The following is a 27,260-nucleotide window of genomic DNA, read 5'->3' on the forward strand; positions in this document are numbered from 1 at the left end:
AACAGTGCTCTTTTATTCAAGAACAGGGCCCCGTCCTCTGGGGTCAAACACAGGAGGTACAGCCAGCAGAGGCAGCTGGTGCAGGCATATATTCCCACAGAAAAAAGTGTCTCAGTGACAAACATGGGGGTCTCAAATGGTCATGCTAAGAAGCTAAAGGCCCTTGGCATAATTGATGATGCCACAGAGAAGTTGTTTTGGAGTTTGCTCAAGTGGTTGACAGGCAGGGAGGGGGACTTGGAGGGAGAATTGGAGCTAGGCCAGAAAGAGGACATCCAGGGACACTCAGAATCCCCTGGGGAGCAGGAGCCCTAGGGCCACGAGGGGCTGGATATGGGAAACAGCTTAAATTTAGAAGAGGGTGAAAAGTCTAGAACAGCTCATTTTAGCTGACCATGCAGTGCAAAGGTACAAAGGGCAGAGGTAGGTAGGCAGGTAGGCATAAGAAGGGGGGGTGGGGGGAGCATGGCGCCTGGCTCAAAGGAGTAGGGCGCCGGCCCCATATGCCGGAGGTGGCGGGTTCAAACCCATGCCCAGCCAAAAACTGCAAAAAAAAGAGAAGGCAGCAGGGGTGACCTCATAGCCACACTGAATGGGAGGAAAGATTCAAATTCTAGGGAGGGGGCTGCCCTGGGACATGTCCAAGGATGGCCAAGACCCCATTTGTTCAGGTTTAGGCCAGTTGTCTCCCATGGCCTCTTCTACCTGTGTCTGGGCCCTGGCAGCATCCTGCACTCCACACTCCCTCTGGGCTTCCTCTTCCCAGGAAGGCCCAAGGCAAACACCACCACTGGTGCCAGACCCTTCCTTCACCTGCCCACTGGAGATGGTACGACTGTGCATCAGGAAGAGGCAGACTTCTCCCGATGGAACTGCAGGGAACAGAAGGCAGTGACAAACCAGACCTCAGGGCAGGAGGAAGTCTCAGGGGGTGGGGGAAGGAAGCAGTAGGACTCACCTTCTGCAACATGGCAATGGCAGAGCCAAAGGTGGCTTTGGTCTTCACACGCTCTCTGATCCAGCCTGGCATTTTGGCCAGGACTGGGGGCTGGGCATAGCGCTGGTCCAGGAACACAATACTGGCAAAATCCCGCTGGTGCCTGATGGCCCTTCCTGAATGGGCATGGGCTGGAGCTCTAAGGCCAACCTGCCATCCCCACAGGGTTTCTTCTCCCCTTCCTCAGCCCTCAGACGAGGGATGGGGCAAGTGAGCCCCTCTTATATTGCTGTTACTGCATTCTCCACCCACCCACTTCGTTAGCCAGGAGCACTCCTGGGCTTACCTATGGACTGGTTGACAGCCCTCATGCACAGGTTCTCCGCCAAAGCCTTCCCTGGGGGGCCCTTCCCTGGGATTCTGGGCTAGAGAGGGTAAAGGGGATGACCTGTGAGGGTTGATTCCTGCCTAGTGTCCCAGTTCTCCCTGGGCAAACAGACCAGGAGGCTTCAAGGGCCAACGCCAATAGCAGATGCCACTAGTGACACCATAGAGGAGATTAAGAAGGTGTGGAGGTGCAGCCAAACCTCTAGAGTAGACAGGAAGACGGGTTAGTGGGCCGTGCCCTCTCAACCTAAGGTGACACTGCCACCCCTGCTTTTCTTGCATCCTCTAAAATAATGGAGGCACTCACAAGGGTCTGATCCAAATAGGCCATCTTCTCTTGTAGCTCTGGAGACCTGATGTTGGGGTAGGGCATGCCCACCATGACCACACACCTAGGGTGGAGATGAGCGAGGGCATCAGGCCCTGCCAGAGTCCTCAACCCATGCCGCCCGCTGCTACGTTCTCTCTCTCCTTGAGCCTCTCTAGCTGCGCTGTCCCTCTGCCATCTGCCACTCCAGCTTTCATACCTAACACCTGGAACAAATCTGCCTCGTGTACTGAGATCCAGTCTAGGCCAATGAATTGAGTCCCAGTAAAGTTGTGGTCTGCCTAATTCCCCACCTGTTCTTCAAGGGACAGATCAAGTTGGCTGAAACATTCCTCCACTGCTAAGGAACCCTGAGTACGCACAGCCTGGCCAGACTCAGAGGGCAGCAGATAGAAGGCAGGGGTCCAGCAGCAATGAACGCACAGCAGCTGTGTATTATAGCCCCAGGAGATGAGAGGGGACCACTACTTACCGGCCTAGGTTGTCAGAGAAGTTGATCCCTTCACTCATCTTTCCTCCAACCACGGACAGTAACAGGGCCCCAGTCACCATCTTGCCTCTCACCTGGCCACAGTTCTATGGGACAGACCCAGCCCAGAGTTGCTGAGACATAGCTTGGATGTCACCTAAAATATTTTCACCTGTGAATCCCCCCGGTCTCCAGACCTAAGCCTCAGAGTGACACCTCTCACCTTAATGCACTTGGAATAGTCTGTCAGCACCTGCTCCACCTGGTTTGTACTCTTGGGTTCCTGGAAAATCTGAAAGCAGACAGAGCATGTCTCCCAGATATGAGTCAGAGCACTGGGTCTCGGGTCTCCATCAGGCCCTGTATTTTCTAGCTGGGGGACTGGAGAGCCTCAGTATTACAGGTTGTGGGGAAATCCTCTGTAGTCGGGGACCAGGAGAAGCCTAACCTTCCTCACTTAGAATGAGAAATCCCACGAAGAAACGTGGGTGGCCCTGTCCCCATGAGCAGGAGGTGTGGCCTCTAGCAACTCACCTTCTTCCTGGAGGCCAGGCGGCATAGCACGCCACTTTTCTCCCAGTAGGCATGGACTTGGCGCTGGTACTCATAGGAGGGGAAGAAACAGACCACTCCCCCAGGAATCACATTGCACAAGCAAAAGAGAATGCGACCTGCTTCATCCATCTAAGGAAGACAAAGAACCCCCCAAAGGCTGTGAAATTCCCCCCATAAATTTCATCTTTATCTTGGGATTCAAACCTGAGGGACTCGTAGTGTGACTAAAGCCAGGGAGGAGAACTTTGCCCAGTGGCTCCCTCGGTGGGAAATCAGTAGACTGTGAGACACCCACCCCACACCTGACACTCTCTGTTGCCTTTTTTTTTTTTTTTTTTGAGGCAGTTTAACTTTGTCATCCTCTGTAGAGGGCTATAGCACCACAGCTCACAGCAATGTCAAACTCTTGGGCTTAAGCAATTCTCTTGCCTCAGACTCCCAAGTAGCTGGGACCACAGGCACCCACCACAGCGCCCGGCTATTTTTTGGTTGTAGTTGTCATTGTTGTTTGGCAGGCCCAGGCTGGATTCAAACCCACCAGCTCTGCGCCCTAGCTGCTAAGCTACAGGTGCTGAGCCCCAGTTGCTGCTTCTAATGACTGACCACCTTCTTTGTGACCCCTCATGGTGGTCATGCCCCAGAGATAAGACTTCCTATTGCCATGGCCCTTAGTCCCCCCTTCTTCAACTGCCATTGTCCTGATGGGCACCCACTATGGCAGGCCAAGCACTGAACACCCCAGGCATACTACAGAGATGTGCATCAAGACCTGGGCAGGGGCAGATACAAAGGAGACAAGTCTGCTTTGTGCTGAAGGGAATGTCCAGAGGTTTTCAGAAAACTTATTTGGCAGCCTGATGGGCAGGGGTGGGTGGGCATACTCAGACCTGATAAACATCTGAACAGACATTGCTCACCCAGAGCAGGCTCCCAGACGAACACCTCAGGATGGATCACAGCAGCCCCCAACTGAGAAGCTCCCTCCCCAACCATGGCCATGGTAAGGCAGGCTGGCCAAGACTAACCATCTGTGGCAGCTCCCTGTGCTGGTACTTAAAATCCAGCGGCTGGTTGGAGATGCCCGTGCTGATGACAATAGGCAGGATGTTGTCTGGAGGGATCACGTGACCTGGTGAGACCCAGGGAGCTGAAGACTGGAGGTGCAGATGCTTTACAAGATAGAGCCCAGCCCTATCATCCTCCGGACTAGGAAGAGTGATGGATAACACTGGCCCACAAACCCCATCACCACAGCAGAATGGGGCAAACAGATGGCAGGGGGAGGGTGTTTGCAGAGGGAAGCTCAGCTCCCGAGAAAGCCAGGACACAGAGGGACTCCCACCCTGGGGTCTCCTCAGCCCAGGGCTTGGTAACAGTGGGTGGTCACACTCGCACAGCAGGGGCCAGACTGCGAAGTGCTTGGCTCAAGCACGTCCCACCCCAGACACAGCTCCTTACCACATGAAAACTCCACCACTCGCTCTGCTTCCACTCCTGCACAGGCCAGCAGCTGCTCCCGGAAGTCTGACACCTGTAGACCACAACGTCAAGGCCTTGTTGACCTCCCAGAAGACCAGGAGAAAGGGACCCAGTCCTGAGTTGGGGTAGAGGGGCAGGAAAGAGAGAACAGAAAAGAGAGCAATCTGGGCTAAGAGGTAGCAAAAATACACATGAACAGAACAAAGAGGTAAAAGGCAGCAACAAACTGGCAAAAAGAAAAAAAATGTTAACAACGTCCAGCATTGACAGTCACATTTAAACTACGTGTAGGAATAGTGAAGGGAATTCGACACATCTGATTCTCAACCCACCAGATCACTAGTGGGAATAAATTTAATTTTTATTTAGAAATATCAATATGAACTTATTTTTTAAAACACTTTTCCTAGGTCTGTCTACTGATTCCCTATAAACAGCACAATCTAGGAGCGCTACAAACACCCTAGCACCCAGGTCTTGATTTCTAAACATCATTCCCCAGTAGAAAAAAAACAAGGCTCTTGGAAAACTGAATGAGTCTGGTTCTGGGGAAGGAACTTACATGCTGAGCCTGCGACATTCAGTTGTGCTGGAAAGCAAGACTGATGGGGTTGTGTTAAAAGGAGCAGAGGGCCAGGTGCCGTGGTTCACACCTATAATCTCAGCCCAACACTTTGGGAGGCTGAGGCAGGAGGCCTGTTTGAAGCCAGAATGAAGACCAGTTTGGGCAATGTATCAAGATCCCGTCTCTACACAAAATTTAAAAATTAGCCTGGCATGGTGGCATGTACCTGTACTCTTAGCTACTCGGGAGGCTGAAATGAGATGGCACTACTGCACTCCAGCCTGGGCGACAGAAACCCTAACCCTGCCCCCCAAAAAAGGAACAGAGGTAGGATGGAGTTCCGACCAGTCAAGTCTGAGAAAATATGAGCCTCAAAAACAATGAGTATAAACAACTTTAATACATGGAATGAATAAAAATCTATGAAAAATCCGTCAATCTACATGAAAAATGGAAAAATAAAAAAGCTACAGGTAGCTGTGAACTACTTCTTTTGGATTCTGAACGGCATTTCATCCTTTTCTAGGCTGAAATCATCACTGTGCAGAGATTTGGTTATAATTAACACAGTATTGTTTCAAATAGAGCAAAACTGGAGATGGCCTAAGTATCTACCAAGATGACTGGTTGTGTGAAATATACGTATGACTGGAACATGCTGCAGCCGGAGTACAGCAGGCACAGTGAATAAATGCATACTTACTGACAGGTAAAAATGTGTACGACACATTGGTGCTCAGTGAAAAAAAAGTAAACAATAGCATGTAAGGATAACACCATTTATTTATTTATTTTTATTTATTTTTTTTTTGAGACAGAGCCTCAAGCTGTCGCCCTGGGTAGAGTGCCATGGCATCACAGCAACCTCCAACTCCTGGGCTCAAGCGAGTTTCCTGCCTCCGCCTCCCAAATAGCTGGGACTACAGGCGCCCGCCACAACGCCCGGCTATTTCTTGGTTGCAGCCATCATTGTTGTTTGGTGGGCCCGGGCTGGATGTGAACCCACCAGCTCAGGTGTATGTGGCTGGTGCCTTAGGCGCTTGAGCCACAGGCGCCAAGCCGATAACACCATTTTTGTTTTTGTTTTAAAATATGTGTGAAACATATGTAAAAACTATGCACAGAAAGACTATAATGTTATACACCAAAATGAATCTTTCGTTGGTAGAATTGTACTTTTCTTGTTTTTGCTCATCTCAGCTTTCCACAATGAAAATATAATACTTTTATATGTTTTTATTTATTTATTTATTTAGAGACAGAGTCTCACTTTGTTGCCCTCGGTACAGTGCCGTGGTGTCACAGCTCACAACAACCTCCAGCTCTTGGGCTTAAGCGATTCTCTTGCCTCAGCCTCCCGAGTAGCTGGGACGACAGGCACCCGCCACAACGCCCGGCTATTTTTTTGTTGCAGTTTGGCCGGGGCCGGGTTTGAACCCACCACCCTTGGTATATGGGGCCGGTGCCCTACTCACTGAGCCACAGGTGCCGCCCCATAATACTTTTATTAAAAAAGTACATTTTAGGTTTCTGAGAGAAGGTTGACTTATGGTGGCAGGGCAAGGGAATGGCACTGAGGTGCCTACATGAGACTATGAACTAGAGATGGGCTTTCCCAGGAAAAGTCTGATCTGACCCCATGGGTAGTCCAGAGCAGCCCCACTCTCCCTCCAGCCTAAGGATGGAACCCCAGGGCCACCTAGTAAACACTGCTTGAGCCAGCCCATTTCTGTTTTGGGGACCTGGAGCACAAGAGGCTGGACTGGTGTCCTTACCGGCTGCAGGGTGCCCCCTGCAATGACCACAGCCCGGCACTCCTTCACCACCTGGGCAAAGTGCACGGCTGGATTCAGCAGCAAGAATTTAAGACTGCTCTGACTGAGGATGCCTGAAAAGAGGACAGCAACAATGAGGAAGGGGTGGGTGCAGGCCCACCCAGATTTCAGGGTCAGGGTGAAGGGGCATGCCCATGGCACAAGAGCCAGCATCAATTCCATCCCATTTAACCTCTAGATCAACCACCCCTCTGAGAGAGACAGTACTATTGCCTCCCTTTCCACATATGGACACTGAGCTTCAGAGACGCTGGTCCATGTCATACAGCTCACAGGTGACAGAAACAACAAATGACTCAAACCAAAGCCCACCTCACTTTAACCACTAGGCCACAGGGCATTTCTAGGAATCTTGCCCAACAGGCCCTGATCTCCCAGCACCTCTTTGGCCCTCCCCGCCTCCACTGCTGGCCCCAGGTTGCAGGAGGCTGCCCTATTTCCTCTTCCTGGCCCAGGAAGGGGTCAGGATGGACAGATAGACTCCTTTCATGACGTGGCTCCCATGATTCAGGTTGGCACCGCTTGGGGACAGAGCCTGGACATGAAGTACCTCATTACCTTGGTGGTTCAAGATGACCCTGCCGTCCTGATTAGCTGTGGTGAGAGCTGTGAGGAAGCCTTCAATGTGCATCAGTGGGGAAGTGGGAGCCCTGGCCTGGCCCTCATCTACAGGAGCTGCAGGGGCTGCACAGAGCAGGCAAGGGGGAAGAGGGCTCCCTGAAGTCTGGCCATACACAAGAAAGGGATGCTCAGCCCAGGGCCTGCAGCCAGCCCGGCCCTGCCACCTTCCTGACTTACCCTCAGTCACCCCAGGCTGCAGGCGCTGTAGGAATTCCTGAAACCCTGTCAGTCTGGGCTTCTCCTGGGAGGAGAGGACTGCTCCGTACCGTTCTGTGAAGCCAAAGAGCTAGGCCGGGATGGAGAGCACAGTGCACCGCATGAACAACAGCAGGGAAAAGAGACTGGGTGCACCAGAGGCTCTACCAGGCCACGTCCCTCCACCCCAGCAAGGCTGCTCTGCAACAAGGGAACCCAGGGCACTCTGGAGTCCCTCAAGGGCAGGCCCAGGACAGGGAGCAGGTACCTTTCTGCTGACCATGCTCTTCTCACAGTACCGCTGCACCTGTAAAACCCATCAGCTGCAGGCAGGTGCACACACAGAGCGAGTGTTATCTATGTTTGCAAGGAAAGGTCACCACCTTCCTCCAACCCGGGAGCACAGCCCACTGCCTCCTCTCTCTAAAGATGTTCCATAAGAGTTATGCCTTACTGGTGACAGCATCTGACCTGGCAGAGAGGAGGTGAGCTGGGGCCTGCTCGGGAGAGGTGGGTTTTGGGGTGCACAGTTCAAGTACTTTGGTGCCAGATCTCAGCATGGCAGGCAGAACTGAGAGGTTTGGGGCCTTTCAAGCTTTCTAAAGAGTGTCATACTGCAATGAACATTCACTAGATGGCGGTTCACAAAGCATATGAGAAGAGAGGACAGAAGCAAGGGGAGTGGGAGGCCAGCAAGAGGAAGTCACAGCTGGGGGGTAACCAGGGGGAAATTCAGACCTGTCTGAGGCTCTCAGCCTGGTGGCTGTGTGGGTGTGAGACGAAAAGGGAGAAAAGTATCTAAGATGACCTGGATTTCCGGGCTGTCTAACAGGAACAATGGCAGAGAAAAGGACCAAAATGGGTAAGCCAGGGGAAGGTTGGTTTTTCCAGAAAGAAGGCAGGGCCAAATCAGTACAGCCAGGCTGGTATACCAGCTGAGCCATGCACCATCGGCTCACTGGTGGGAGGCCTGTGCACATCACCTTCCCAAGGTGACCTGTGAGCTTTGGTTTTCTGTACTCACAAGTGTAACAGGACTTAATATCTCAGAGCCACAGAACCTGGGGCACTGCCTAGAATATAGTTAGTACTCCATCATAGAGACAGTCACTGTTTCTAAATTACTAGGTTGGGATCGAGGGCCAGTGGCCATACCCCATCCATCTGTGCTTTAAACCCTCAGACTTTACACTGCTAGACGACAGGAATTTGCTTCTTATTCCTTCTCTCTCGTAACATAGTACTCTGCCACAGGAGGTGACAAGAAAGAAATTTGATGGGTAACATACAAAGGAGAAAGCCTCTACCTTGAACAGGTTGATATTGTCAATCTGGCTCTGAAAAAGAAAGTCATTGATGGTCTTCAGCTCCACCCCTGAGAGGAGACAAAAAAAGGCCTTTGGGATCCTTACCCCAAAGCCCTGGGATTGAGTCCCAGAGTTAAGCTCAGAAAAGGCTCAGGTCACAGCCCTGGGCCCTCTAAGAGTGACTCTCACCTTTCTGCAGGAGGCTCTGTGTGCTGGGGTTTTGCTTAATGTTCCCTGAAAAGAGAATCCCAACAGATCAGGATGGAAGCTCCCCACTTCCCCATCTTCTCTCCCTGTACCCATCAGTCAGAAGAGCAGGCATGTGTGAACAGCTTCTGTTCTGCTCTCTGCCCTTTATACACACAAGGAGCCCACGGACAGGACAGGAGCTTTCAGGGGTCTCTCATGTCGGGCCCACGTGTTTGGAACCAAAGCCTTGTCAGTTTGTTCTTGTGACACCTGCTCCAGGAGGCAGGGACAAAGGACCCAGCCATTTTATGCAAGCCCACATAGCAAGCTAGCAGCAAAGGAGAGGTGTTGGTGAAGGACACCAGCACGAGACCAGACCCCTCAGGAGACCCCACAGGCTTTCTGCCCTTCATTTTTACACTTCTGAGGGATGGCCACATGACACAGGGAGGGCATGTGGCCCAGAAGAACACACATGGCACGGGGGCTAAAGCCAGAGTCCAGTGTTGCCGACAGGCTCCTGAACCACCAGCAGCCCTTGCTTGAGCTGCAGTTTGCTGGTCTGTAAGGGCTAAAATGCCTGCTGCCCTCCTACACTGCAGACAACACTGGCAATGCCCAAGTGCCCTGAAGACCCCAAAGCTCTGCAACTGTGACAGAATGTCCCATATTCACATCAAGGCGTGTCATTACGCCCTGCAAAATAAAAAGAACTCAGAACATGGGCAAATAACTAGAGAAAAGATCTCAAGTCAGAAAACTAAGCTATAAAGAATAAGAATTTTCTTAATTAACAAGCAAAACAATTTTTAAGGACACAGAAAATCTAGGCATCCAGCCTGGCATCTAAGGGATGAGAAGATCAGCAAGTTTTGCAGGCTGGTTACCATGGGGCAGGGGACGTCTCTTACCCCCCAGCGCAGCCACAAATTTCTCCAGCACATACAGGATCTGTTTGATGTACATCAGGTTCTTGGCCTTTAGACGCTTCCTGGGGAGAGAGCAGTGGACACAGAGGCAGTGCTGCAATGACACCGTGCCCATGGCCTCCCCACCTAGAGACCCGGAGTCACAAGCTATGGCCCCAAGCCCTCAGAGCCTGAGGCTCTGCCCCTAGCATCCCAGGCCTGTGTGGGGAGTACCCATGACGGACCGAGGACATGGACGGCACAATGACCCAACACCCCACTGAGGGCACAAGGCTGAGTACCACCCCCCCTTTCCTCTCAGAGGCCAGCTTAGGGGCCACTGAGGCCGTATGGCATTCTCCCGTCTACCTCAGAGGGCAGTATCTCACCCATATCGTTCCATATACTGGAGCAACTGGGAATGGGCCTGGCAGAGCTGGGGAGACAACACCAAGAATGACCAGTGTGAAGGCAGACGAGGCTCTGGGCAAGCAGCTGAGGGCTGCCAGTGAAATCTTAAACTATGCCTAGAAGATGCCAGCCCCAGACACACAGGAGGCAATCCAAGTGAGGGGAGGGGGCAAAGGGGATGGGTTTTAAAGGGTCTTAGTCTGGTAGGAGCTGAGAGAGGGGAAGGAAGAGAAAGAAGGGAAGTTCTGCTCAAGTGTCCATTTTGAGTCAGGGAGGAGTATCTCCCTGCTAGTTTGTACTAGGTTGAAGAAAAGACCTGGGGTCTCCAGGAGTGATGGTTCAAGGTCACCATCGCATCCTGGTCAGTAGACGTGGTAGGAATTCATCAGAGTTTCACCATCAGAGAAACCAGTGGTCACATCTCAGCTCCGCATCACGAGCTGTGTGACCTTAGGCAGAACTGCTTAAGGAACATTGCTTAACTATTGTTGAGTTCCTGATACAAAAGAGGAATACCACTCCCATGGCATATACCTAGTGTAGTGCAGGGCACACTGAAGGAGATTTTAAGAGTGACTTGTGGAGGGTGGCACCTGTGGCTCAAGGAGTAGGGCGCCAGCCCCATATACCAGAGGTGGTGGGTTCAAACCCAGCCCTGGCCAAAAACTGCAAAAATAAATAAATAAATAATTAAAAAAAAAAAAAAGAGTGACTTGTGGAGATCTTGAGCATTCATCAGTTAAATACCCTCAAAGCCACATCAATAATAATAAGACTATCCCCAGGAGGACTCCTGCTTCTCTCTGGTCATCAGCCCAGGTTACAAGAGCAGTGTCCTAGGCTGGGGGACTCAGGATGACAAGGGCACATGCAGGACAGGCAGACCTTATTAGTGCTGGGTCCCCAGAGCTCTGAGATTGCTAGAAAACCCCAGTCAGCTTCTGACAAGTCCCCACCTTAACTCAGCTTGACACCCTCTCCCAAGCCCCATCTCCGGAGGAGTTCCAAGCCCAGGTATTTGGAGAAAGGATCCATGTCCCTTTGCCCGATATAAGTCCTTGGCCTGGGAGGGGAAGCGAACCGACCTGGGAGCCGCTGACCTCCACACTGTGGATGCCTGTGATGGCGTCGATCAGGTTGTGTGCCTCGTCAATGATCACCACCTGGCCCTGCAGCTGGATGCCCGCCGCCTCCCGGGTAGCGGCATGCAGCAGCATCTGGTAGGGCAGCACCACAAGCTAGCAGGAGAAATGCAGCTGCCTGAGCAAGGCAGGACTCCACCCACATGGACTGGCCTCCCCTCCCGAGCTCCTGGATGAACTCTTCTGTTTCCCGCCTACACCATGTATGGGGATACTGTATGGGCAGTGACAGACCCTTCCCTCAAAAGTTCTGTGTGCAAAGTCAAGCGTACAAAATACGTCAACTAGGGCTGAGCTGACTCCTGACCAAACCAAGAGCAGGAGTGGGGGACACCGGAACCCCCACTACTTCACCTCCTTTGTGCAGATAGCTCTGGAGACCCCCAAACTTCCAACACTGCCAAGCCTCTAGGTGCACCAGAAAGCAGCCTTGGAATTGTTACTTCCCAGCTGTGTGGCTGTGGAAAAGTTCTAACCTCTCTCAGCTTTCTCATCTGCAAAATGGGCCTGAAACACTATCTTACATAAGGGATAGGAGTAGAGGTAGGGGTAAGAAAAATACAAGCATCCTTAAGTTTTTAAGTACATGTTGTTATGAAGATTTTCCAGTTAAAAAAAAAGCAGATATACAAAACGAAAATCCAGAAAACTGGAAACATAGGGCCTAGGTGTTAGTACTGCCTCCGATCTCCACTCACACTGAGAAAACACGTGGACCACATAATCTTTCTAGGACCTAGGGTCCCAATGAACAGAATGCAGCCATTTCACTGGAATACCAGAAAGGCAAAATGAGGTGAAACTGCTTTAAAAATTCATGGTCATAACAATTTCAGCCCATCCTATGGTATTTGTACATAAATGGCTCCAACACTGGTCTTGCTCTGAGACAGTCCAGAAGGAGGACACAAAATGACACTGGGGACTGCGTGCTCCCCTGACTCTGTGGGTGCCCATGCTCAGTTACGATGGTGCGCTGGGGAGCACATAGCTGCAGTGGAAAATGTTTAATAACACAGTTCCTGTGTCTTTAAAAACTTACTTCTATCTTTCCTGGATTACATGGAATACTCCTCAAGTCATATCCTGTTTCCAAAGCCCACTTGAGTTAAGGAAATAGCAGGAAAAGAGTTAAATCATATCCATCAAGTAAAAGTAAGACACCAATTCTGACCTGCCAAATTAGTAGTTTTTCCTAAAACTGCTTAAATAAGACAGTATTCTCATGTGCCACGGAAAATGAAAAGCCATTTGGAAATGCAGCCATGTTCCGCAGCACCCTTGCTGCCTTCCTCTCCACTTCTGGCATCCTCTCACTATGGTTCCACAAGAAATGCACACTCTCTCCTGACTCCTATCTGCTGTCCCCAATAACACCAATTGGCCCTGCAGCCCATACCCACCAAGGGATCCACGGGCCTCCTCTGACCCACGTACTAGGGCGAATGGGTGAAGTGCCATCTGCAGCAGTGCAGCTGACAGCCTAACCACGGTGCATGGCTTCCTCCCAGTCTACAGAGTAAGGAATCCCCACAGCCTAGGCCACAGTTAGAGCCACGATCTGCTTCCCACCCTCCAGAGTCCTCACCTGAGCTGCAGGAATGGCAAACCGGCTCCCATAATAAGGACAGGCCTGGGCCTCCTTCCCAAGGGCCACCAGCTGCTCAATGTCCTTCACCTCTGCCAGGATCTCATCCCGCAGGAGGTGCATGTGCTCGTAGCTGTAGAAGGGACAGGCAGCCCGCTTCTCCTGCCTCCTCCTCTTTGGTTGCTCCTCCTTGGCTTCATTCCTCTTCCCTGAAGGTGGCACACACACAAGGGGAGCACAGAGACAGGACAACAGCTGTCCATGGGGCCAAGAGTGGGTCTGTCATTTCCAGGGGGTGGGGGCCTCTGAAGACTGCTCATGTGGCCACCAGGACACTCTGGGATTTAACTCTATGTTCTCCATAAAGAGCATATAAAATCGTCTCCAAGCCAGGGATGCGAACTAGACACTGAGCCAGAAAGCAGGAACTCCCTTCCCCAGGACAGCATCTGCTCTGCCATTCTTCATATTTAAAACACCTATGGGCTTCATTTCCCATGTCCCTGGCCCAACCTGCCCCAGTTCCTAGGTCACTTCCAGCCCAGCCCCACTCTCCCCAGGCCCACACGGCTGCGCTGGAGTCCGAGTGACTACCATGCTTGCTTCTCTGCATGTCCATGCAGCGGTCGTTAATGAGCTGCACAGAACCCAGGCGCTTCACATCTTGGTTTACACAAAGGTTCTACAAGATAAGAGGAAAAAAAAGGCAAAGAGATGGTGTTAGCCAAATGATACACAAGCAACCCAGATAGACCCGCCCAGCCCAGCCCACCTCTTTTTTTCCTTCCAACAACCCACCAGCCAGGCCAGGGAAGGGGCTGAGCAGCTGCCTCATACCCAGCACCTTTCTGGGCCTGGACAAGAAAAAGGCACAGGAGGGCAGTGCCTGTGGCTCAGTGAGCAGAGCACCGGCCCCATATACCGAGGGTGGCGGGTTCAAACCCGGCCCCAGCCAAACTGCAACAACAAAAAAATAGCTGGGTGTCGTGGCGGGCACTGTAGTCCCAGCTACTCAGGAGGCTGAGGCAGGAGAATCGCCTAAGCCCAAGAGCCGGAAGTTGCTATGAGCTATGACGCCACAAGCACTCTACCAAGGGCGACAAAGTAAGACTCTGTCTCTAGGAAAAGAAAGGAAAGAAAGAAAGGAAAAAAAAAGAAAGAAAGGAAAGAAAAGAAAGAAAAAGAAAGAAAAAGGCACAGGAAAGGGAGCAGGATGGCACCTGGGTTGAGATACCTTGCCACTGTTTACCTGCCGAGAGCCGAGGGAGACGAGCCGGACGTCCTTGCCAAAGGGGCTCTTCTGTACTTCGTGCACAAACTGGGCCAGCTGGGAGTGTGTCCGACTGCAGTAATAAATCTGCTCGGGGGAGAAGAAAGGCATTTCAAAGAGGGGACTCTGACATGCCTGCACACCAAGCACACTGTCACCTAAGAGGCGGAGGCTACAAATGTACACTGAGGCAGGTCAGGTCAGGTCTCATCTAACAAGGGTCCAGGGACCCTCAGTTTCCTGCAGCTCCAGAAGTTCCAGAGAATACCCACAAGAGGTAACTCTTTCCGTCAGTCATACTCAGCTTCTAATCCGACCGCTATTGGAAGGTCTGGCAACCTTCAGAAAGTGTATTTTCCCTGTGTAGTGATTCTTAACATGGCAAAGATTCCCCCTCTAGGGAATGTGCATGGGGGTAGGAGTGGGGTGTTTTATATACATCCCCAAGGTGAGAGGAGGAAGCTGAGCTGGATACTCTGTCTCTACTGCAGTAAGGCTTGCAAAAGAGAAAAATAGGGAAAAATACCTACTTTTAGTAGAAAACTAAAGTCTTAAATAAATGAAACCAAGTATGTGTAAATTTGAAAAGGGTCAGACCACACATACCGCACACAGCTCTCCATGCAAAAAGAAACACAGAGAAGAACAGAAACACACCAAGAGACAATGGAGGGGGTACGCTTCTGCCTGTCCTCCCCACATCTCCCACCACCGCCACCCTGAGGAGACAGGAGCCACCCTGGAGCTCAGCCCACAGTGGCTGCTCCTCAACATGCTGGGGCTACAAACGCAGGCCTCGCTCCCAGGGCCCAGCCAGCCAGGCGAGCAACGAGGGGTCAGGCTGCGTCTGGAAGGCCACAGAGCCCACAGGCTGGACATTCCTCCTTTGTTGACCAGAGGGTAAGCAGCAGCCGAGTGACTCTAGCACTCTCCCTAGAGTGGGACACGGGCCCAGACAGAGCAGCACCTGAGCACATGGGTCTTACCTTAGTCACATGTTCCTCTTCCAGGTCATCCTCGTCCTCGTCCACTCTACATACGAGAGAACAGAGAGAACGGTCTTCCCTCAGCACACTCAGGTCCGCTACACACCACCTGCTGAGCGTCTACTGAGCCCCCACAACCAGTCCTGGACATCCACTGACCCCTGAGTCAGATGGAGAAATCTGTGCCTCAGCACAGGCCCCTGTAGCACTGCCATCCCCCACCCATCCCGAAGGCCCCACTTTCCTTCCCTCAAGGATCCTGGGAAGCACTTTAGTAAAGGAGGAAAAGGTGAGCAGGACCTTCCAGGGGTTGAAAATGATAATCAAAAACAATCTACACAGGCTTGGCACCTGTAGCTCAGTGGTTAGGGTGCCAGGCACCTACACCGGGGCTGGCGGGTTCAAACCCAGACCCGGCCTGCTAAGACAACAATGACAACTGCAACAACAAAAAAAAATAGCCAGGTGTTGTGGCAGGTGCCTGTAGTCCCAGCTACTTGGGAGGCTGAGGCAAGAGAATCATTTAAGCCCAAGAGGTGGAGGTTGCTATGAGCTGTGACACCACATACTCTACTAAGGGTGACATAGTAAGACTGTCTCAAAAAAATAAAAAAAATCTACACAAATGTGGCTCTATTTTCTCTTCCAGAAAGTTGTAAGTGGAAGTGGGAAAATGAGCATATTCTCTTGAGCCTGCTCAGAGACTCTCTAGGCTTGCGGGCCATGCTCACAACTGTTAACGACTGCTAGTAGGAAGATGGAAGGTGAAGTAGCCCAAGGCTGCTCGGCTGCTGGGAGTCTGGTTCAGGAATTCTTTTTTTTTTGAGACAGAGTCTCAAGCTGTCGCCCTGGGTAGAGTGGCGTCACAGCTCACAGCAACCTCAAACTCCTAGGCTCAAGCGATTCTCCTGCCTCAGTCTCCCAAGTAGCTGAGACTACAGGCGCCCACCACAACACCCAGCCATCTTTCTGTTGCAATCGTCATTACTGTTTCAGCTGGCCCAGGTGGGGTTTGAACCCACCAGCCTCCGTGTATATGGGCAGCACCCTAGCCACTGAGCTATGGGTGCCGCCAGGTTCAGGAGTTCTTAAAGGCTCTCTGCAAGCTCACAGACCTTCTGCCAACAGAATGATAACCACAGACCCTCTCCTACCAGTAGAAAGTGCCTGTGTACAACTTCTGCAAACAATCCCATGAGAGCCCCTAGCCTCCTTCAGCCCACCTAGACCCCTGACCCTTGGCATTTCTGAAATTCTCAGCTGTAATTATACTTCAGGATTCTGTTCAAGCCAACTAGCTACTGAGCTCACTATAATGCCAAACACGAGGTCAGCTCTGGAAATATGAAAATCAAAAAGATTTGGCTCCTGCCATGAACAGCTTACAGTCCAGCAAGGCAGAGGAGGGGAAAACAGCTAAAACACAAAACAGGTCCATGAGCAAAGCAGAGAGGAGCTGACACGGGGATCACCAAGACACAATTTTTCTTTTTTTTTGTAGAGACAGAGTCTCACTCTATCACCCTCAGTAGAGTGCCGTGGTGTCACACAGCTCACAGCAACCTCCAACTCCTGGAGCTTAGGCGATTCTCCTGCCTGGTAGCTGGGACCACAGGCACCCGCCACAATGCCTGACAATTTTTTTTGTTGCAGTTTGGCCGAGGTTGGGTTTGAACCCGCCACCCTCGGTATATGGGACCAGTGCCCTACCCACTGAGCTACAGGTGCCGCCCACTAAGACACCTTTAAAGGAGATGAAAACAGTTGCCAAGGAAGGAAGGTGTGGTTCTAGAAAGAGAGAAGGACACATGCAAATCCTTGGATACTATAGGGGAAGCCTGGCACATTTAAGAAAGGTAGAGAGAGGATGAAGTTGAACTCATGGGGGTGTAAACTATCATTCATGAGAGTCGAAGCAGGGTTTCAGACAGACATGGTGACCCCAGTACCAATGAACGTGGAACCTGTCATCACCTTTAGAGAAGCAGAAGAGACCCCTCTCCCAAGCTGGGGCCCTAAGAGGGAAGAATCCATAGGAATCTTCATGCCTTTGGAGATAAGCCATGATTTTCAAAGCCAGAAGCTAGTGTGCAAATCAGATCACATCACCACCTTGCCTCCCTCAGCATGAGAGTGACATCCAGCCCTTCCCTAGCCTCTAGAGCAGACATCCTCAAACTTTTTAAACAGGGGGCCAATTCACTGTCCCTCAGATCATTGGAGGGCCGGACTATAGTTTAAAAAGAAAAAAAAAAAACTATGAACAAATTCCTATGCACACTGCACATATCTTATTTTGAAGTAAAAAAACAAAACGGGAACAAATACAATCACACCGCCTCATGTGGCCCGTGGGCCGCAGTTTGAGGACCCCTGCAGAGCCTACCGACATGCCAGCTGCTTCCTCTTCCTTTCTCCCCTCATTCACCTTTGCTGCAGCACCTGGGCCTTGAGCCCCTCCCACACCACACCTGTCCTCACTTCTGTCCGCTGCACTGGCAGGCCTCTGTCTGCAACTGTCCCCCAGGTCTTTCCCTGGGTCCTGCTTGCCCTACAGGGTTTGGCTCACTGTCAGCTCCCAAGAGGGCCTTCCCTGACCTCTTCCCCAGATGGGCAGCCCCACACTCTATCCACTATACCCTTTTTCATTCTCCTCATAGGCAAATGTGATTTCAAATAGAAGCTATTAGTTTTCACATTTATTGTCTGTCTCTCACCACAGAAATGCAAGCTCTCCAAGGGCAGGGGCCATCCTGTCCTATTCATCTCTACACACACAGCATCTTGACAGCACACCAGAGCAGTCGAAAGGTGCGAGTGAGGTCAAAGTGTGAATGGAAACGGGGTTCTCACAGGGGTACCCAAAAATGGCCTGCCTATTCTCTCTGGCATTTTCTAATTCACCTAGTAGGTTATGGCTTGGCTCATCAAGTAAAAAACCTATCAGCCTGGATCAGAGGCAGCCATATGGTGAAAGAAAAAACTCAGGCTAAGGATGCCTTGATGGTTTTCACACAGTGTGGTTGACATTTAAGAACCAGCCTGGCTAGGTCGCTGGTCCTAGCTCTCCACTCACTAGCCTCGTGACCTCAGCAAAGACATATCCCATCGCTGTTCCGCAGCTTCCTCGGGTACAGAGTGCAGACACCTGGGGGTGAAGTGGCAGCAGCTGTCTCACCCTCGAGCTGCTCTCTTCTCATCATCACTCTCGTACTCGGCAAGGACCAGCTCCTCCTCCCCAGACTCCAGTGGCTCCAGCTGCTCAGCCCCCGTTCCTGCTTCCAGCATCTCCCTGCTGAGGCGGAGGAGACTCTCGGTATCCTCTTCTTCCTGTCTCTGGACAGGGTATTGGAGATGGGAGAGGACGACAACTCAGCACAGGGACACCCACTCCCGCAGAGCCAGCCCCCGGCCTGATGCTCCTGAGCTCAGAAGAAGAAACCTGGGCCTCCTCTCTTCACACTGCCCAGCTCCTGGATGAGGAGAACTTAGCCAGTGGGACTCGGGGAGCAGAGACAGAGTCTGCACAGCGCAGTGTGACTCTGCCTGGACACGACCTGGTCCCTCCCTGAGATGACACTCACCAGGCGTTTGGCTGCATACTTGAGCTGCACGTTGTGCTGGATCTGCTGCAGGCGTTCTTCCCGCTTCTTCCTCCGGATCTGTTCCTCCTGAAAGGTGAGGCAGCCATAAAGGAAACTCATGCAGGAAGCCCCCAAACCTGGCCTTTCCTAAAGCCTCTGAACTACTCAGTCCACACCTCTGCGCAGCACCTGCCCTGCCAACACTCAAGCTGCTGCAGCCTCCCCTCCCCAGACCCTCCACCTCCACAGGCCCCAGCCTCACTGCTCCCGGCGGGCAATCTGTATCCTCTCTACCAAAGCCACGGGCTCTCATCGCATTGATTCCTTAACTGAGTTTGCAGCCACTGAAACATGCTGTCAATGGCAATGATTAGGTCCTTTCCTAAGTGAGCACCAAATGGGAACCACCAGCCCCTTGTCTGGAGAAGGCCTATTGACATCAGCTGAAAAAAGACAGCAGGGGTCACACCATCGCCTCTAGAAAGCTGAGGAAGAGCTGGGGGCACAGTGAAGGCAAAGAGGAACACTTGCTACCTGAGTCTTGGGATCACCCCAAAATAACCGCTGAAGCTACTTCCTTGATCACTATCTTCTTACTCCAGATCTCACCTTCAGTCGGGCCACCATATCCCTTTCTTCTTTCTTCTGCACAAACTGAGTAATCCAGTCTGGTTCTCCAGCGGGCCTCGGGGTACCTGCAGTCTCCCCACAGGAAGATGAGATAACTGGGGGTGGGTCTTTTTTATTCCATGCAGGGCCAGTTTCAGTTTCCAGGATACGTGCCTCTTCTTGCTGCTTCTTCTGTTCAAAGTCACGGAGCCAGGAGAGGGACCCACAAATAAGACTCAAAGACTTTCCCTGCAGGAAGAAAAATGATCTTCAGAAATAGAAGGAGGCCAGGTGCAGTGTCTCATTCCTATAATCCTAGCACTCTGGGAGGCTGAGGCAGGTGGATTGTTTGAGCTCACGAGTTCGAGACCAGCGTGAGCAAGAGCGAGACCCCCATCTCTACTAAAAATAGAAAAACTAGTGGAGCATTGTGGCGGGCGCCTGTAGTCCCAGCTACCTGGGAGGATGAGGCAAGAGTATCGCTTGAGCCCAAGAGTTTGAGGTTGCTGTGAGTGTATGATGCCACGGCACTCTACCCAGGGTAACTCTGTCTCAAAAAGAAAGAAAGAAAGAGAGAGAAAAAAGGAAGCTTCCCAAATGATCATTCCCCGTTTTAGTAAGGGCTTCAAAGAAGATCTGGTTTTAAACATTAGAGGATGCTCTAAGACTACACTAGGAAAGGAAGGAATGGAACTAGCTATAGAATAGCCAGTAAAAACAAGAAAAAGGAGGAAATAAAAACTGGGCTCTAGAAGCTAGAAAGAGCTTCTTTGTTTAATTATACAGTTCACTGTTCTAAATAAAAAAAAATTTTTTTTTGAGACGGAGTCTCACTATGCTGCTCTCGGTAGAGTGCCAGGGCATCACAGCTCACCACAACCTCCAACTCTTGGGCTTAAACAATTCTCTTGCCTCAGCCCCTCAAATAGCTGGGACTACAGGAGCCCACCACAATGCCCAGCTATTTTTTTGTTGCTGTTGCCATTGCTGTTTAGCTGACCCAGGCTGGGTTCGAACCCTCCAGCCTGTACTGTGGCCAGTATGTGGCCAAGGCTGTAACCACCGTGCTACAGGTGCCAAACCTGAAAAAAAAGGTTTAATGTAGTTTACCATGTTATATATAAATACTGCAAGTTAATAAAAGTAGAAGGTGATAAATTAGATAAATAACCCCCATAAAGAATTAAGGCCAAAAAATGTACAGCATAAAATCCCACCTACTTGCCAAGGGGGGCCGCCGTGGTCTCTCAGCTTTTAGGCAACTGATATGTAGACACCACATGATCAGTCACAGGAATGTCAGGGTTTACAATTTTTTTTAAAGCAAATTAATAGCTCTGCAAAATAATACTCTTGACTTAAAGACCAGAATTTTCCCTGTAGGCTTTATGAGTTGAACTGTGTTTCCCTTGACCTAATTCCTACATTGAAGTCCTAACCCCAGTATCTCACCATGTGACCTTATTTGGAAAGAGGATCATCACAGATGTAATCCAGTAAGATGAAGCCACCATGGTGGGCCCTAGACCTTTATAAGGACTGCTTATAAAAAGGGAAATTTGCACACAGACACGCATTGAGGGAAGGGGATGTGATGCGACACAGAGAGAAGGCAACGCACAAGCCAAGTGTGGGGTCAGAGCAGAACCTTCCCTCACGACCTGCAGGAGGAATCGACCTTGCTGACACCTTCATCAGACTTCCAGGGTCCAGAGCCATGAGAGGCCAGGTTTCTGCTGTTTAAGCCATCCAGCTTGTGAGCCTATGTCATGGCAGCCTAGAAGACTCACATAGTTCTCCTAGAGAGGATTCTGTAGTGCGTTCCACCAGGCATGGAGGGTCCAAAGGGAGGATCTGGTCAGGTGAGTCTCTGGAGAAGCCAGAGACCAGGCTGGGCCAGGGAGTCAGCTCCCAGAACATGTTCAACCCCACGGGGAGCTCAGAGCACCCAGTGTGGGGAGAAAAATTATGTGTTTCTCAAGTCAGGGGTGGCAGCACGACACTGGGTTTAAACGGCAGGAATGCTAACAGAATACTAAGAAAACCTGCATGCCATATTCAAGACCCACTCTAAGTTAATTGACAGGACTTACTGTCTTTCATACACTGTGTATGAAAGAACAAAACGGAACAACAGAATATCTGGGTCTATACTCTTCCTGTCCCAGGAGATCCCTGTGTCACCTCCACAAAGAGTGACATGCTCCCATCAGCAAGTGAGAGAACAGGGATGAGTCACCTTCTCTTTTTCCTTCCCTCAGCACCCACAGATTAAGAGCATTCCAAGGGCCAACCTTGATAAGCTCCATTAGAGAACAGGGACACGGCGAGGTGGCTCACAGGATCTTCTCCTCTAGGAGGTCCCAGACTAGGTGGGGGCTCTTCACAGCAACACACATTTTACCATCACATAGTACTTGCTATAAAGGGTGATAACAAAAGAAAAGAGAGACCAGGGGGCCACTGCCACAGCCCAACTTCTCCTCAACCAATAACTTCTAATAAACACCTCCCCTGTTTCCAGCCAAGGGAAAAAAACCAAGGGCATTTGATCAGATCCCTCCAGAGCTCAGTAACCCAGTTCCTGGAGACTAAAACAATACATTTAATCACTGCAAATGCCAAAACAATTTCTCTTTCTCAATATCAAAGCACTATGTGCCCTGAGAAATCTGGAAAGTTTTTGTGTTAGGGGGTATGGCTTCCACGGCCATTCCGATCCTCATTTGCCTTGAGCATCGTGTTTTGCAGAGCCTGCCGCTGTGTTTAACACTTTTAATAGGGGAAGTGACTATTACTCAGAAAGAGAGACTGACATGTTACTTTGCCCAACTTCAAACCATGACAATCCCTGCATAAGCTACTAGTAGAAGTAAGACTGCCTCTAAGTTTTCTTAATCACAGTCTCTCCCTGTTCATACTCACAGTGCCAGTTGGACTCTCAAATATCCCAATCTTGCCAGCCTCCAAAACCTGGTACAGCTGTGCCATGAAGTCTTTCTGGATGGAATAGGGTGTGAAGGGAAAGGGAAAATGGATGCCATCAATCTTCTGGGTTCTATGCGCCATGGTCCTAGGAAAAATAAATAAATATAGTAGCTCTCCAGTGACACAGGGAGAAGGGACCTGACATCTACAGCAGAACCTAAAATCTCCATACTTGTTACAGAATTTCGACTTAGGTTGGGTCAAAAAATGGTAAGAGACCATGATCTCTCCATCCTTTCAGGCCCACATGACGCCAACGCCAGAATCAGGCAATGCATCCAGGGACAATTAATGGCTACAGCACAACACAGCCTAGGACAGCCCCCAAATGGAATCTCTACTGCCATTCAGTTGCTGCTTAAATACCTTTCTAATAGTCCTATAAAAGGCTCAGCGATATCCTCTTGAAGATGTGCAGCCCTGGGATCAAAGTGATTCCCTGTAATTACTTTTGCAGAAATCTTCTCTTATGCCTCTGCACTGCAGCATTCGTATGCCAAAGCTGCCTCACTTCATCCTGTTGTGAGGACCTGGAAAATCAGGGCACACAGAGCAGCTTGCTTAGACAGCACAAGAGAGCGTGTATGTGCATCCATACCCTTACCAGTATCTTTACTCTGCTCATTACTTTACCCCGGCCTCTATTTCCAGTACAAACCACAGTCTCCTTCTAATACTTGCACTGGCCTCAAGAAATGAGAGCTCTCTGGCTCTGGACTGGAGAGTTCTCTTCACAGCCACCGAACTCTGGCTGGAACAACTTCTCAAAATTAAGACCACCACATTTCTCTTTGCTTGCTAGACCAAGATCAGCAAGGCACCTTTGGTCCATGATTGCTAGCTTTTACCTACTCTTTCAGAGTCAGTCACTACTTCATCTGGAGTAGTGACTGACTCTTTCATCCTGGTTCCTACACCCTCTTTTTGGGACACCACTGCTCCAGACTATTTGGGAGAACAAACTACAAATGTTAATAAGTCTAAAACCCGCTTTACTAATATTAATAGATCTAAAATCCATCTTTACTATCCTGGCGTCAACAACATCAGAGACAGTGCCAATCCATTTAAGAGAGGGAAGGTAGGCAGCGCCCGTAGGTCAGTGGGTAGGGTGCCGACCACATACACCAAGGCCAGTGGTTTCGAACCCAGCCTAGGCCAGCTAAAATCAACAATGACAACTGCAACAAAAATATAGCCAGGCGTTGTGGCAGGCACCTCTAGTCTCAGCTACTTCGGAGGCTGAGGCAGAAGAATCGCTTAAGCCCAAGAGTTTGAGGTTGTGAGCTGTGACGCCACAGCACTCTACTGAGGGTGACATAGTGAGACTGCCTCAGAAGAAAAAAAGAAAAAACAGAGAGGAAAGGTAGTTAACATGATGTTCTTAAGTTATAATTTAGCAGCAATGAAAATTTAGCCCCTTTGATCTGTATAGCACCACAAGGATACAGCTGTTGGATACTGATGCTTACAGAAACTAAATAATTGCTCAAAGTCACAGCTAACGAAAGGACAACCAGGGTTCAACGTGGTTCTGTTTCAAAGTTCATCTGGTTGCAAGAGAGAATCAGCATAAGTAAAAGAGAGGTTAAGTGAAATGATACAAAGTGAGAGAGTAAGAATGGAGGGAGACTATCTGGGAGCCTCACTGACAGTTAAATACCCACAAATTTTCATTCTCCTGCTCAGGTGCCAGATGGAGCCATAACGTCACTCCCTTAGCTGACTCAGACTTTCTGCTTACCCCAAAGCTTCACCACTCTCTCTTTTAGCTTCAGCTCCCAGTGCCATGTGAAAATTTTTTTCACATTTCATAGTCCTAAGTGCCAAGGGAAAAGTCACATCTGCATCTCCTCTCCTTTTAAGACAGAGCCCTTGGCAGCCTACAGACTGAGTGATTGGTCAGCACCTATCTGATCTAACCAGCAGAGCCTCGCACCTGCTGCTCCCCAGCCCAGCCATGATGAGGACTCAGCTCCCTTGTCAGAGAAGTCTCCCCCTCTACTTGGCCGCCCCTACACACACACACACACACACTGCTTTCAGTCACTCTTTCAGCATATTATCCTGCACAGAAAGTTCTTGTATTACAAATGTCCAACTTATATACAACTCACACTTATGAACAAAGGCTATTGCAGTAAGTGCCTGAGTTGCAAACATTTGACTGACATACAATTCACAAACGGAGGCTGTTCGTACCTGTTCCAACTTACATACAAATCCAACTTAAGTAAAAACCTACAGAACCTATTCGATTCATAACCCAGGGACTATCTATATTTAATTTCATTATACCTCTTAAAACTACCTGACCCATTTTATTTCTGTCTCCCCCCCCTGGAATATAAACCACATTAGTGAGTAGACCTTGTCTGGCTTGTTCTTCCCTGGTCTCAAGACCCAGAACTAGGGGCTCTAGCATCTCACAGGCTGTCAATAAAAACCAGATGAACGAATGAACAGCCAGCCAGACGTGGGGCCTGTAGGTAGAGGTTTCTGTTCTTCACAAGTTCACACTGGTGGACAGGGGTCCCATGACTTGAGTAGCTAGCCCAAGGGTTGTCTAATGGTTTCAGACTGTTTTCATATGACCTCACAACAATGCTGTATGGTCAGTATTTTTCTTAGCTCTATTTTATAGATGAACAAACTGAGATTCAGAAAAGTTAACTGACTTATCCAAGGTCACTCAACAGAACAGGAGGCTGAATCCAGGACTGGAACCTTCTGCCAGACCCCCAGGCCCTTCAGCTTTGTAGGGTAGTAGGACCCTTCCTACCAACAAGGCAAGGTTTGGTTACCAAACTCGAAGTGACAATGTGGAATAATACAGAACAAAGTAATTACTATTTTATATCCGTGGGCAAGGTCATGATGGCTCTCATTATTTCAGAAGCAGCATAGTAGAAGAAAGGTTTGGATCAATGTGAGAATAATGGATTCACTAAGTGTCATCAAGGACATGAGGTGTGACTTTCTCAGACAACCATGACCTCCCACCCAAGTTCTCAGAATGCTCCTCCACTGCACAGCAAATCTCGTGCCCAAGAATGCAGGTAGGATTTGTGAGAGCACTTCAGGGGCATGTGAGTTCTCAAAGTGTTCATTTTCTTCAGTTACAATTATCACTCCCTACTTACTTACTATCAACTATGGCTATACAATGAACTGTGCCCCCTCCCCACCAAAATTCATGTGGGAAAGACCCAACTCCCACTGTGACTACATTTGGAGATAAAGTCTCTAAGGAGATAACTGAGGTTAAATGAAGTCATGAGGGTGTGATCCTAAACCAACAGGACTGATGGTATTTTAAGAAGAGAAATAAAAAGAAATCTTCACTGAACACAGTGGCTCCCCCCTGTAATCCTAGCACTCTGGGAGCCTGATGCAGGAGGACTGCCTGAGTTTTGGAGTTCAAGACCAGTCTGAGCAAGGGCAAGACCCCCTGTTCACTGAAAACAAAACAAACAAAAATAAAAACCTGTCTCTACTGAAAGTAAAAAAATTAGCCAGGCATGGTGGTGCACACCTGTAGTCCCAATTACTCATAAGACTGTGGCAGGAGGATCACTTGAGCCCTGAAGTTTGAAGTTGCAGTGAGCTATGATGATGCCACTGTAATGCTAGCCAGATCAACAAAGTGAGACAGTCTCAGAAAAAAAAAGAGAGATCTCTGTCCACGAGGTGAGTACACAGATATAAGGTGGCTGTCTGCAAGGAACCAAATCTGCCAGCACATTGATCTTGGACTTCCCATCATCCAGGACTGTGAGAAAACCAATTTCTAAGCCACCCAGTCCCAGGCAACTTTGTTCCAAGTACTATAATACTGCTGTGCTCCTAAAAATGTTTTAACTTCACACACCTGGAAACTCCATGGCCCTCCAGACAAAAGCTTTTCTGCACCTGCTATTAATCCAGAGCCAAGTCACTCAGGCAATGCTCCACCAGCTGGGGCATAGTCTGGCTCATAACATCCACATTGTCTCTCCTCCCATCTCCATCCTCTGAGTTCCCATATTGTCCGGAACCCAACCAGTTATTTTTTAGTATTTATGTCCAGTTCTGTGACACCCAAGCCAACAATTTGGTCAATTGCATTCACCACATTCCTCTTTAAGGGACCCTGCTCCGCCTTGACTCCCGCTCTAAGGGGCAGAAGTGTAGAGATGTTAACAAGATGGACTCTAAGGGGCGGTGCCTGCGGCTCAAAGGAGTGGGGTGCCGGCCCCACATACTAGAGGTGACGGGTTCAAATCCGACCCTGACCAATAACTGCAAAAATAATAATAGATGGGCTCTAGGGTGCGATTCCCAAATTTGGAATCGCAGCTGTATCCTTGCTTTAGTTACTATCTCCTTAAGGCTCTGTTTCTGCATCTGTAAAATAGAGACGGGTAATAGTACTCACTCATCAAGTTGCAGTGACCTTAAATAAGATACTTTATGAAAAGTGCTTGCCATCGCTGGGCCAAACTGAAAAACCTGACGTGTCACCTGCTGTCATTACTCCTAGCGGCTGCTCCAGTTCAATAGCAGCTCAATAGCAAAGGGCGCCTTCTTTAGCGCGCCCTTTCCCCGGCCGGGGTCTCTCGCCTGTCAATCACACGCTGGCCCGCCCCTTCAGTTCCGCAGGAATTTTCCCGCGGTCCACTCCACCCTCCCTTCGCACAGAGGTCCCGCGCACGCTGTGCCCCCTACTGTGCCTTTCCACCAGTCTATCCTTGCTCATCTCCATCTCCTCCTCAGCTCGGTCACCACAAGGCACTGCGCTCACCGCTTCACCAGCAGGACTGCTTAGCTGAGGAAAGGCAGGCGAGAAACCAGGCTAACCCCGCCAAATTATAAATCGCGGCCGCACTCAATTAACTTTAGTCCTCCGGGGAGCCTGTCGGGTTACC

General features: G+C 50.1%; 1 protein-coding gene across 7 annotated transcripts; it reads right to left on the reverse strand.

Moving 5' to 3' along the window:
• Positions 1-13: 13 nt before the first annotated feature.
• On the reverse strand, positions 14-27,260 carry DDX11 (DEAD/H-box helicase 11). Of its 7 annotated transcripts, none has more exons than XM_053567607.1 (28): positions 27,137-27,260; positions 22,803-22,883; positions 22,291-22,438; positions 19,366-19,614; positions 18,757-18,843; positions 18,351-18,508; positions 15,173-15,218; positions 14,166-14,273; positions 13,511-13,598; positions 12,917-13,125; positions 11,272-11,424; positions 10,165-10,211; positions 9,779-9,858; positions 8,868-8,912; positions 8,679-8,746; positions 7,640-7,678; positions 7,354-7,462; positions 7,114-7,239; positions 6,496-6,608; positions 4,135-4,207; positions 3,702-3,805; positions 2,656-2,805; positions 2,345-2,413; positions 2,125-2,228; positions 1,632-1,716; positions 1,284-1,362; positions 959-1,113; positions 14-872 (listed from the first exon to the last, which is right to left on the reverse strand). In XM_053567607.1, the coding sequence occupies exons 3-28, from the start codon at positions 22,432-22,434 to the stop codon at positions 843-845; spliced, it is 2,718 nt and encodes a 905-aa protein (XP_053423582.1). In that variant the 5' UTR covers positions 22,435-22,438; positions 22,803-22,883; positions 27,137-27,260; the 3' UTR covers positions 14-842. The 7 variants fall into 7 exon arrangements, with proteins under 7 accessions (XP_053423582.1, XP_053423578.1, XP_053423577.1 ...); XM_053567603.1 differs by lacking the exon at positions 27,137-27,260 and adding an exon at positions 26,771-26,972 and having other exon boundaries at positions 11,272-11,403; XM_053567602.1 differs by lacking the exon at positions 27,137-27,260 and adding an exon at positions 26,771-26,972 and having other exon boundaries at positions 11,287-11,424.

Source organism: Nycticebus coucang, chromosome 18 (genome assembly GCF_027406575.1).
Source record: "Nycticebus coucang isolate mNycCou1 chromosome 18, mNycCou1.pri, whole genome shotgun sequence".
In the NCBI taxonomy this organism is placed as follows: Eukaryota; Metazoa; Chordata; class Mammalia; order Primates; family Lorisidae; genus Nycticebus; species Nycticebus coucang.

Bases quoted from the DNA above. Each gene is read 5' to 3' on its own strand.
- DDX11 (XM_053567601.1), bottom strand. From the start codon at position 26,823: ATGGCAAGCACTTTTCATAAAGTATCTTATTTAAGGTCACTGCAACTT. The intron at 7,240-7,353 runs GTAAGTCAGGAA...TGCTCTGTGCAG, and splicing joins GCAGCCTGGGGTGACTGAGG to CCCCTGCAGCTCCTGTAGAT. The intron at 1,363-1,631 runs GTGAGTGCCTCC...TACCCTCTCTAG, and splicing joins CCTATTTGGATCAGACCCTT to CCCAGAATCCCAGGGAAGGG.